This window comes from Pseudorasbora parva, chromosome 1, assembly GCF_024679245.1.
Source record: "Pseudorasbora parva isolate DD20220531a chromosome 1, ASM2467924v1, whole genome shotgun sequence".
NCBI lineage: Eukaryota > Metazoa > Chordata > Actinopteri > Cypriniformes > Gobionidae > Pseudorasbora > Pseudorasbora parva.
Window position 1 is genome coordinate 8382300 of NC_090172.1, and position 13235 is coordinate 8395534.

The 13235-nt window shown below is 42.1% G+C and overlaps 1 protein-coding gene across 6 annotated transcripts in view; it reads right to left on the reverse strand.

Moving 5' to 3' along the window:
* The window catches only part of zfhx3b (zinc finger homeobox 3b), a 271800-nt gene that overhangs the window by 63996 nt on the left and 194569 nt on the right, over positions 1–13235 (reverse strand). For all 6 annotated transcript variants that reach the window (XM_067416496.1, XM_067416447.1, XM_067416695.1 and 3 more), the window contains one exon: positions 3252–3483. In XM_067416496.1, coding sequence (XP_067272597.1) covers positions 3252–3483 — 232 coding nt within the window. The remainder of the gene's footprint in view (positions 1–3251; positions 3484–13235) is intronic.

The window sequence follows — 13235 nt, forward strand, 5'->3', positions numbered from 1 at the left end:
TCAACTGCAAGATGCTATCCTGTCAATATGGGCCAACATTTCTAAAGAATGCTTTCAGCACCTTGTTGAGTCAATACCACGCAGAATAAGTAAGGCAGTTCTGAAGGCGAAATGGGGTCGAACACAGTATTAGTATTAGGGGTGTGCACGAATATTGGAATAGTCAAATATTCGATCTGTAACTAATTTTCGAAAACTAAAAATACTATTCAAATTTTACTGTGTTGTTTTGCTGTCTGTAAATGCACGGAATCCATGATAAATCCCTCCCTCTAAATCTCGCAGTTATAACTAAACCCACTGGGTGGCGCTGTGGAGCGTGTTAATAAGTTGAGTGTATTTGATCACACAATGTCATCGTCTGCCTCGCGATGTTTGGAGTTACTTAGATGAAAATTGAAAAAGATCTTACAAAATGGAGTTACTTTTGATGAAATCAATTACTGAAACTGTTATCATCATATCACCACCACAAACAAGAATCACATGACATCTAAACTCCAGTGTCGTGAGGAAAGACAGAGACCACTGCGTTCACGAGTGCAGGTAAGCACATCTGTACCCCGAGTGAGAGCGAGATAACTTATGATAGCAAAATGATCTCGAGACAAATGCTTCTTTTAAAGTTCGTCGAGGGTTCATGAACAGAAAACACAGTGCTATACTTAAACTTCAGTTAACCGTTGTCTTTGTCTCCGCAACGTCTATCAGTGGTGCATTTTCTCACACGAGAATATCATCATCCACTAATATTATTGTTTCTCTCAACATGAAAATGTGAAACAATACAAAAACGACAACCATATACCAACTCGTGTGTGTGTGTGCGTGTGTGTGTGTTTGTATGTTCTGCACGATAACTGACGTGCTCTGCTTTATTAGTGTTTCTTTCCGCTCGCGCTGCTTGAGCTTATAATGCTTTTGTTCTTTAGGCATATATATTTTGTACACAATGTTTAATGTTTTAAAAACCTTAAGCTATAACTTAATCATGTTGTGTACATTGCCTAATCATAAGCTTGTTCAGAAATGGTGACGAAATGTTGATAAAAAACAAAAAAAACGTCTCTCTCTTTTTCTCAAAATACCTAAATAAACAAATATTAGATTTTTATGAGCCCAAATATTCGAATACAATATTTTGGGAAAATGCCCATCCCTAATTGGTATGTTGTTCCTAATAATCCTTTAGGAGAGTATATATATATATATATATATACACACACACACACACTTACATACATACATACACAAGAGTTGGAAAAAAGTCTTTGGCCCTGCTATTTAAGGGGATGAGACTTGTTTTCAAGCTAAGCAGTGCACCATGGTTTGGTCGACAGGAGCTTGAGTTTGATCCTGCATCTGTAGGGCAATCAATCAGCTGTTCAACGCTCCGACTGCAGCCCGCTCCGTTTGGTAAACAGAGCGTCAAAGGCAATTAGGACAGTGGTTCCTCTCTGAAGACCCAGCCTCCCTTACAGAGCGCTCATAGGCCCAATACTGACGTCAGTTAGCAGGTATCAGCTATCAAAGAAGAGGGACGTTGGGACCCCTTTCTCTTGCTCATTCTGTCTGCGTAAGAAACAATAGCTGATAATAAGAGGCAGGCTGGTTCCCTTTTGAGCTGCTGGTCGATTTACACTCACCTTGTCCTTCATCAGCATTTCCCAGTCAGCACTGGGCTAGACCTCAGCCTTAATCACCTACATATTCTCTCCTGAAGGTACAGAAATTCAATAATATCTAGTCTAGAAAAAGCCAGTAATTAAATACATCAAAAAGCTTGCATGGCCACGCAATCAGCCATCATCAAAGAACGCTGCCATTTCTCACTAAAAAGAACATCTCATCTGACTAAACCTGAAAGAGTTTTGAAAAGTTGCACTACACGGCAGACATAATGCATTGTTTGTGAGTTGTTGGCTCAGTTGACGTCAAGGGGGTACGACCAGATTGCTGCAGCTAGAAAAAAAAAAGATGGCAGAGGGTTGTAAATGTGTGTGCCTGCATGTAGCGACTGCATGCTTCTCTGCCCACACATCCCTACTGCAGGAGTCATTACCTAACCTCCAACCAGACTCACAAACAAGGGAATCCATTAACGCACATCAAAGGTTAGCCAAGAAAATATATAAATAAATGCTACATCAACCAAAAAAGAGAGAGAGAGAGAGAAAACCAGACTTGTTTGTGAACTCTTTACCTCCACCTACCTAGAAACACACTCTAAATCTCCTGCACCCCCACCCTTTTAACCTAAGTGGGCCTTCCTATTGCCTTTGCATGTTCACTTGTCCACTGTACTATAGTCATTAACATATTTGGAGTGCAGCGAGCAGAAAGCTTAATTGTCCTTAATTGCTCGGCTAAATATGTTCTCTAATGATTCTCCTCAGATCTGTGACTGCCTTTTGCGCAATTTCCCGGCCGCTGGCTTCATTATCCCTGCCTCCTCGGAACAAAGCGTCTTTGGAGGCCAACTCCCCCCGCCGTCTTTTGCTCTCTCTCTCTCTCTCTCTCTCTCTCTCTCTCTCTCTCTCTCTCTCTCTCTCTCTCTCTCTCTCTCTACCCCACGGCACAACACTAAGAGCCAGTTGGGCCGCCTGGCTCGAGGGAGGGGAGCCATGCACAATGGAAGTCTTTTGTCAGGGCACGAGAGTCAAAATGATTAGAAAACCAAATCCATGCTGAAACAGTGTGTTAATTGACTGCGGCTCTACCGTCTTAATGGGTAACTAACGTATGGCCTGACGAAGGCCTCGGCCTCCGCCTTTTGTTTTTAGCGCCCCCTCCCTTCGCAGTTTGGAGCTTAATGGCATCTATGATTGTTTGTTTTATGCCGGCACAGCAATGGGACTGTACTCATACTAATGAACACGCAGTGCCAGATCGCCATTGTCCTTAGGATATCCTCTCGCCTTATCAGTCATCAATGGAGCACAGAGCCACAGCAGTGATGTCATAGGCACGGCCCAGAGAGTGAAGATGTGCTGTACCCTTTCACTTAGAAGCATCTCAATGACTCCACTGTGATCAGTTCTCAAAAACCAGGTGAAGATGCTGCCATGTAACAATAAACATAGTAGTCTACTAATAATGCAATGTCTATCTATTATCAATCTGAATTAAGAATGGAGCGGGTATTTTCCACTCTCAGTTTCAAAAGAAGTGAAGCGCCACAACTATTAAAGAGGGATCCATCCCTATGCACATCAGGTGAGCATACAAGCGTATATTAATTTAATTCTTACCCGTGTCGGCAGACGGACACTTGCGAATGGTGAAGATGGCACTCAGCTCCTCCTCTTCCTCGGGCAGTCCCTTCTGCAAGCGCTGCAGCTTCCGTAGGCTCTCGCTGCGCTGGTGCTTCATGGAACGGACGTGTTGGATGAGGTTCAACTTGGCCTTGGTGGAGTAGTTACACAGGACACAGTGGTAGTAGCACGACTCGCCCTCCACAGCGTTCTCGTGCTGCTGCAAATGCTGTAGTGAGAGAGAAAACAAGAGTTTTTAACAAACGGGATATCTAATGCCATTTACAAATGAATAAATCAATTGCCAATCAGGATTCTGTTGTTTAACACAAAGTCGACGTCATTCATCAACACTAAGTTGGTCTCTGGACCCTAGCACGAGTGAGTGTGTGTGTGTGTGTGTGTGTGTGTGTGTGTGTGTGTGCGTTTCTCTATGCTAACAAGACAGAGGGAGGGATGTTGGCATCCTCTGGGCTGATGAGCATGTGAGCATCTACAGGAAGAGCTTGAGCAGGGACACACTGAGAAAAGTGCATTGATCCCTTTCACTCAAGAGAAGTCTTTCGTCTCTGAAAAGGAAACTCCAAACATCTGCCTGTTTCACGCATGGGATGCTAAATATTGATCACCAGCGAGTCAAATCCTGCTTCTTTGAGAGCAAGGCAAAAAGAGAGAGACTGGCTGTGGTGGGGTGCTCTGACTATTTCCAGAAGAGGGTACAGGGATCCTTGGGGAGGACCAGAGATATGTGCTATGATCCACAAACCCAAAACAAGCCAACCAAGCGAAGCGCACACCCAACGGTAACAACAATCCCTTGCCGAGTCTGTGTTCATTGAGCACACCATATCTAATCAATGATAAGACCAACACAATGAGGGCATTGCAGGCCTATATATCTGAATGCTAGTCCCTAGTTAGCACCTTTGCATGTATGTTGAAAGCACTTCCACACACACCTTGATTCATGTCTTCTTTCAAGCCTTACGAAAGCTACCAATAAACTTTTGTGAATACTGTCAATGTCAATTTATTCATTCTTCATGGCCATCATCTCTTAGGAGAATTATGTTTGTGTATGTAGAGTGAAAGATTCATTGCAATTTATATATCTCAGACTATACATATATGTACAGTCCACCCTCCATGTAAAACGAGAAATAAACTACGTCTGTGTTCAGGAACAGCACACACTACATCTTTGAAACTACACAATAAAGGCGCATGAAGGTCATTGGTAACTTTAATTATAAATCAAAACAAAAAAATTGTTAGAACCGTGGCCTAGCAGCTATTTCGCCACCTTGAGCAGTGGTACTTAAGGGGGTGATATGAGTTTACAAAATCGGCTCATTCACAACTCATCAAATAGCAGTCTCTCTTTACCTTGTATTTGTTGTTTACCTTCCTTCTGTTACGTGAGTCACAGAAAAGCAACTAAATTGCTCCACGAATGAGATGATGCAAATCTGTAAAAATATCTCTCTGCCTTTTTGCCTGGTAAAACATGTATTTTCTCTCTTGTGGAGAAGCTCTTAATCTCCTGCACAGACCACCCCCAAACCCTGACAAAGGTCGGGGAAAACAAATTGATTCATTAAGACGCGGCTGAGTTGGCTTTGCCCTGCAGCGCAGAGATGAGATGCTTTTCCATCGGCTTCGGATGCACAAAGCCAGAGTAACATTAGATTTTTAACCCAATTAAGGCCACATCAGGTGTTGACAACAGTGAGAGAGGAAAAAATATTATGTTCCCTGAAATGTTCTCCCTCTCTGGTAATATTTAATTTTCGGGTAACATTGCTATAAGGTTTTTTTTTTTTTTTTTAAAGCAATTGTGGTGCTGGTATCATATGTCACCCTGGTATACCTAAGATGTGCATTAGGGCCACTGACTTCCAGGAATGGGTTTTTGCTTTTTGTGTGTGCCCCTCAGCTCCATGTAATGGAGTTATTAGGTGATCGTAAAAGGCTCTGTCTTTCTCCTCACGCTCTCTCTCGCTCTCCTTCACTCCCTTTCCTGTTTGAAGTGGGGGTATGATGTCATTGAGTAGGTGCTGCTGGATGTTTTGGGCTTTACTTGAGCTGCGCTTCTCCGCCTCGCCTCCCCCCAAACACATATGCAGTGTATCAGAGCTCAGGTACACTGATCTGTCATGGATTTGCTTATATAAAACACCAAATCAATCTGTTGTGTGCTACGGGATGGCACAGTTTCTTTTTTCTTCACAAGCGAGAATATATGAACTGAAATGCACATCTTTACTTCAGCCGTCTTTTGTGAAAATAAGTGCGGTGAAAAAAGACGACACCTGAACTAAACTTCAAAGATCTTTGAATTTTTTTTTTTTTTTTTATAAATGTGGGGAGTTTTACAGCGCCCATAAAAAGGGTAGGATTTACACGGGTGAACCTTAGCTGGTTCACCCCACGGAGAAGAGCAATATATTACTTCTTTACCCAAACTGAAGCCAGTCTACCACACACTGGATACTATATATATTAGCCAATAAAAAAGTGACGGTATCATTACCGTTTTGGTACAGCTACTACATTTACTCCAAAGTACCATGGTGCTAAGGTGCTTCAAAGAATATTATGATGTGCCAAAAAAGGATAATGATATTCGATGTACAAGGGATATTAGATGGTTCAAGACTCTCCAACACAACATAAGATATAATATTCCTGAGATAAATATTGACACCAGAGGGCTGAACAGACCTACAGCTCTCTCTCACAAAACACACAGACATATCTAAACTATTCCATCTGAAACATCCACACAAGGGATCCCTGAGATGATCTCTACACCTAATCTCCCACCCAACATACAAACACACCCCTGGGTCTGAACGTGAAACACAATAACGCATGAGAGAGCGCTTGTGTGCAGCGTGTCTGTTTCCTATGATCCTGAGATGAAGCTCCATGCTGATAAATCACCTCCAACTGAAGTGCAGGAATTCGGCGGCTTAATGAAAAAGTCATGTTCACTGAGCAGGGAGGGGCCGGTCAGGGTGCAGTTGAGAAGTCCCCCCTCCGCAGGGGCCCCAGAACAGCCGCGTGCAGGCCCCTGGAGCCAGAGAAGGCCACAGAGTCAGCATGGCTTACATTACTACTCAAAATTCATTTAATTGGCTGGAAGTTAATGGCAGACTTACAGGAGAGCACATGAGCTGTGGGGAAGTGCAGTGGAGCGAAACCTGAGTGGGCTGGAGGGAGTAAGTGTGTGTGAGTGAGAGAGAGAGTGCACGTGTGTGCAGCAAGTGCGGCCCATCTTTACAGGACAGGAGTTCTGATTACTCTCTCTCTCACACATGCACAAAACGACCCAAGCGAAGGATGAATCAGTCCCCTGTACTCGTGTAGGTGAGGAAAAGCAAGGGCGACTCACCCCGTCCACCCCGCCGCAAATCAACACTGCGTCTCTGCCTGTTTTGCTCCCATCACGCACAGCTATCACTTTCAACACCTACCTGCTCCTGTGCATGGATCTACAGAAGCATCCACTTATGTGGGCTGAAAAAACACACACCTTTCACACCCATCGCCACTTTAACTGCCAGAGAGCCGAATACAGGGCAGGCACTCAGCATACTCTGTGAAAACCCCCACAAATGCCAGGCCCACAGCGGAATGGTGCTAAAGCAAATCTAAGTTTCACAACACACTCTACACAAGTGCATGGACATAAATGCTTCTAGCTATTCAAGCACTGCGCAGGTCCGTGTGGGATTCTCAGTGTTGCTACAAGAGTTACCATGCGGAGTATTAGCAAAAACGGTCTTCTACAGTCAGTGCTAATGTTTTACACGGTTGCATTTTAGTTTTTTTTCCGTTGACTAATTCTAGTCAAGAAAATAAACAAAGAAAGTGCAAAGTTAAATTAAATATTCAAATAATTTACAAATAAACTAAACATTTATATGAATATATATATGAACGACTATGATTGCATTGGTCAATTATACTCTTATAATTTATTTTCATATTTTTATCATTTTTTTCAAATGCAATTGTTCTTGCTGTTGAAAAACATTAATTTTGTTATCAAATTAAACACTTTCTAGTCTACAACCAGTTTTAGAGTAAGTTAAAACTTATTGTAGACTTTAACTTAGAGAAGCTAAGTCATTATGCTTTTAACTGGCTACCTGAATATCAACATATATGGTTTAATATTACAGGCTTTTGAAGGTAACTCTATTGTTCCCTTGAGTAACTGTGGTTTGTTACACGTTATGCATGAGCAACCGGGATCAGACGCTTGACATATATTGGCCAAGCATTCACCTATGCAATTGTGTATATATTTTGTACTGGCCTGAAGCTTTACACAAATGTGCATGTGGTGTACATGTACACACACACCGAGAGAGGGAGAGAGAGAGAGAGAGGGAGAGAGAGAGAGAGAGAGAGAGAGAGAGAGAGAGAGAGAGAGAGAGAGAGAGAGAGAGAGAGAGAGAGAGAGAGAGAGAGAGAGAGAGAGAGAGAGAGAGAGAGAGAGAGAGACCCCCTTTTGATTCAACCCTGATTTCTACTATTAAATTTGGCAGTGCTCTTAATACAAAATTAATGCATTAAAACAGATGACTATCCAGTGGCTAAATAGCTATCAATTTCTCCCAGAGCTGACGAATTCCCACTGTGAGTGAGCCAGAGAGTGTCTGAATGTGTATTGCTTTGTAATTATCCCAATGATTCTCGGCACTTAGTGGCGAGGCCTGGTGATTTCCACTCAAACTCGCTCGCACACATATGTCTGATTTTCTATCATGGTGGTGATGTTCCACTGACTTCTATTGTTTTAATACTGAATGCTAATGATATTTTCTAACTCTATCCGAACCCCTCAAAACAAACTATTCTGCATTTTCATTAAGGCATCATTTTCCTCAAAGGGAATGTGGGGGTTGGTCCCCACAATGTAGCTTATTTTTGCTTTTACTATACTTGCAGGAACATTCAGTTGTTACAATGAAGGCAAAACCTGACACGCACACACATACTGTCTGATACTGATACCAGAGACAGGAAGCGAACACAAACTTGGACTGAAGCACAATCTAAGCCAAAATGCTTAGACACTGGCCACAGCATTTCATATCCATAGATATCATGAGGCTGTGGGGCCACACCAGTGCCTTAAGGGCAGCACACTAAACTGAATTCAGTTATATGTCATCTTGATGGATACAGTCAAGTGCACTGACACCTTTGTAACCAGCCTAATGATGTCATTGGTTAAATAATAGCCAATGAGATCACTGCTCTGCATCCTGAGATGAGACAAAGGGATTTGCCTAATGGGCAGAAAAACCCAAGCAGAGATGAGATGGGAAGCTGCACCCTTTCTCATATCTCACTCTCTGTGTGTTTGGGTAGGTTTACTTAGCTCCACTTTAGTGGCAAAACTGTCCAGAAAAGTCTCAAATCTAATAAAACTAGGCTCCTTTCGGAAAACCTACAATTAACTGCAGTTTCCAGCTGAAATTGACACTAGTGACCATAAAACATAGACATCCTTTATTCTCTTTTAATTCTTACAAATTGTGTTTATTTTTCAAAAACTTGTAGAAGTAAGCTTAAATGTCACGGTTGTTTCCGCAAATACATTTTTATCTCTTGCTTGCTTTTGTTAACACTATCAGTTAGGTTTGGTGTAGGGATTAGTATTAGCATTACACGATAGAGCATTCATCTTTTAGAGCCACTCATCGGACGTTTCATTTCCAAACTGCTGCGATACGTACAACAAACTACATAAAACGCAGCGATTTTCAGATAAAAGTGTAAATGCTTTTAGCGTCTCGTTTCTCACTTAGAAGCAGTTGTTTAAGGAGTAGCAGAACTGTGACCACAGAAGCTGCACTGGATGCCAAGTTCAGCGGCTGGTTCGAATTAGCCACTGCGAGCGGCGACATGCCCAGACGCTGTGCTGTGGCTGGAGAGACCCACCGTACCCACCCCTTAACTGCATACCTGCCACTTCCTGCACCTCTCTCACTCTCTGCTATGTGTTTCCATGATCGTTTTGCTCTGTTCTCCTGGAATAGTCATGCTATCACTTCCCAGGGGAACATTTTATTGCTGGGATGTTGCTTTTTCATATCTCAGGAGTTAATGTTGCTCTCTGCAACGTTTTGCACAAGAATCAACTGTGTATCTGATGTTTCTTAGGAGAAATAAAAACAGACAAAAAATGAAACAACAGCTCACAATGTAGGAGCACAGATTTATAATGAAATGCATGAATGTAGATAGTGAGCTTTTTGAAAATTTGAAGAAATTTGAAAAGAAATTGAGATCTTTGAAGATTTTAATTGGGAAATCTCTGGCTCTAAAATCAAAGACTTTGCTATCTTGTCCAATCTGAGCACGATTTGTGACATTGTTCTCACATGGACTGAGGAGAAAAGTCAATCTCCATTTAATCTCTGTCTAGGTGAAACAACTGCAACATTAAAGTGATCCTGTTTGTGATTTATCTTTACTAAAGTTTACTAAGTTATAATAAGTCATGTTCCAGATGTGATACAGTGATTTAAACAATGGCTATACTTTCATAGATTAGACTGGTTTGGATGTATTACTGTACACGTGCATTGAGGAAAAATAAGGGTGAAAATCAGAGAGATGGGGGCCTTTAAAACAATCCTCTCCAGCAGCTTATACCACCCGGTGCACTTTAACAGTAAATAAAGCAATAATTATTGAATTCCTTTGGAATAAATAAGCAGCTAGAAAGTAAACAATAGGAACATAATTGTAGAAAGAAGGCAATCAATGCCTGCAGTCATTTGGCTTGTGTTGATTATGCGTACTCTCGTTTGTGTCTTTGTGTCTTTGAGTAAAAAGCAATAGCAGTTAGAGGGAGGGTGTAGTGACAAGCAGTTAAATAATACTCTCTCGCATACACCGGCACAAAACAAGCATGGGGTAATCCTTCCTCCAGTAATGCCCCTGCGTTTCCAAACAATGGTTCTCAATCAGCTGATCAATGTGTCCACATAATTCATTGTTCGAATCGGTCTAGGTGAGGGAGGAAGAGAGCAAGAGCAACTCTACAGAAGGCATTGAGAATGGGAACTCAGGGCAGTGGAGATATCAATACCCAGATCAGAGATAATACGGCAGTGGCAATGCCCAAGGCCCTTTTGGCACTTGAATGAGGACAAGAATAGTTTCAAGTCAAAATAAACACATTTTACTTGTGCAATGAGCTGAGCCACATTTGACATTAATTGACTTGGAGATCATGCAGGAAATTAAGTTTAATCCAGGGTTGGGTAAAGGAAAAAGAGTAGCAAAACTACATTAATCGCTAGACGTCGCCTTCCACCATGAAGAGCTAATTAACAGCTTAGCCTCCCATTGTTTTTATGAACGCAAGCCCTGTAGCGCCAAGCCGCATCCAGCCCCGTAGTACAATAACTCTGCCTGCAGGAGGCGACAGCTGTGTGGAGCTCTAGGGGCAAGACACACAGCTGTTCCAACTGTCCCTAGACATCTGCGGCCGCCTGGTGCCATCTGGAAATTTAGGAGGGCAGTTTAGGACCTGTACAGATCCTCCTACCCCCTGCAACCTCCAACACGCTTCCCATAACTAACCCTCCATTTTGGTAAGAGATGATGTTGCTAATTATTGGGACAGGACAGTGAAAGAATTCTGTGTATGTCTCAGGGCATGCAGACAGGAGACAGACACGATCAATCGAGAGACATTCAGAGGTACTTAGACCGTTCAATGATGTCTTATTTGTTATATTAGCTGAAAACACATGACTTGTTCTGGTGATCTAGCAAAAACAGAATGGTTGGTGAGAAAAACGTACTCGCAAAAGAAAGCAAGTAAGATAAATAAAAGAAAACACCCTGTTGGAGATACCAAATGAGTCATGTTGTAGTTCTGAGTATAGTGAGTGTAACATAACATGGCAGCAACTGTTACAATAACGGTCTGAACTCAACTGAAACTGGGGACTGACTAACTTTTTGTTTATCTATAGAGCTTGATGTAACTGTAACACAAGGTTGCTAACAGCAAACATCAAACTCTTTGGACACATTCTGCTGGGACAGACACCAAATGCTTCATAGGTTTTAGGGAAAAACTAAAGTATGGAAGCGTCCTGAACGAAGATCATCATCAACTGAGTTAATAAGCAAACACTTCCCAATAACCCACAAATTAGAGAATACCCAAACCCAAGTGAACAAGCCCTTCTCCTAAAAAAAAGTCATACCGTGATGAAAAGGACACCCCACAGTATTAATTCCTCAGGTTTGTATTATCTGGCTTTTACCTCCAGCGTTCCTTGTTAGTCTGCGTGAATATTTCATTACCACATAATTGGTTGATGCTCCAGGCTAGGTTATGAGGCAGTAAGAATGCTCCCCTCTTCCTTGTTCTTCTTTTCAAAAATTCACAAAGGGCAGTCTGGAATCGGCAGCGTGGACTGTTTGAACTGGTCTCCGATGAGGAAATGTTTGAGTTGCCAGGCTCTGCCCCTCTCATCTGCCCGGTTTCACCTTCACCCACAGGACTGGTGTAATGAGAGGGCCTGATCGTGGCCCTGTGCCAGAGTAAATATTTAAGATCAGCTTAAAGAGCCTGGCTTTTATTAGCTGTGTTGGGCCTACAATGGCGCAACAGGCCCAAAGAGTTCTCACCTTCTTAACATGCAAATGAATGAGCGGGGGCGGGCCGGGGGTGGTTACTTTGGGAAGCTTATTTGCATAGCACATAAGCATTCTGAGTGTCTGAGGGCAATGTAGTGGTATCACAAATTTTGAGCACCTATCCATTTCTAGTGGCACTCTCTCTTTCTAAAGATACTTTGTTTGCCTTTACTCAATTGCTTTGACTTCTACTAACAGCATAAAGAGCTTTAAAGTCCCAATAGCCCAGGATACTGAGCTGTAATGTACTTCTCACTTAGTTAATTGTCAACTTGTTAATTAGTGTCATTAACCTAAACATACAGTGCCTCTATATTACCAACAACAACAACAACAAAAATAAAAAAAATAAGTGGTGTGGTTGTGCAACCTGTTCTAGCTTAGAATCCACTGAAAACATACTATATTAATACTATATTATATTATTATTAAGGCTTTAGTGTTAGTCCTATTTTTAATATGCAATATGCTATGCTGGTTTACGCATGAGTTTGAACACTTTTAAGCCCTCGCTTCTAGCCAATGCCGAGAGAACTTGTGTCAAGAAGCAGAAGCTCTTTGAGAGAGTCTCACCTGTCCATCCCATAATCTACCTCTTCTCTCTATAAACAGAATATACACATGGATGCTGAAAACATACAGAACGCCATCAGTGCCGACTTAGCTTGCAAAGGAAAGTAGAAATACAACTTCACTTTCAATAAAAAAGAAACAAAGTGCTCATTGTTTAGAGTAATCAATAGTGGATCGATAACCTAAGCCCTCATCATTCCAAGTCCAGCATAATTACAGCTGAGATATGGTCATTATCACTAAAATAAAAACAGGAGCAGGCCTAACTAGATTCCTCCAGTGTCGTTGGGCTGTACAGGGCCCTCTGAAGGACCTCTGCATGCGATTCCCAAAATAACTTGCTCACGCCATCAGTCCTCGTGTCATTGTAGAGGTTGCAACCATGGCTGCCCATTTGAAGGCATTTAATTCTGTGCGCTGCTACTGTCAGCATAGCACAGCTGTGTATTGCTCTTAATGTATATTGAACATTAGTTATAGGATAGCATTAAGCAACCAACCAACCGCCTTGTGATTTTAATGTATTAAATGTTGTGGAAGAGTGAGATTTGCAGCCAATTTAGGTACAAATGTAATGAGATATGGCACAATGGCATTAGTTGGCACCAAACCCAACCCTGTTTTGATTCTGAACTCGCCATCCATGCAAATAGCATTGCAGATGCAGGGTGACAGCGGCGCAGCGTGCTGAGTGCTAACAGGTAGAGACTGATAGAAAATGCA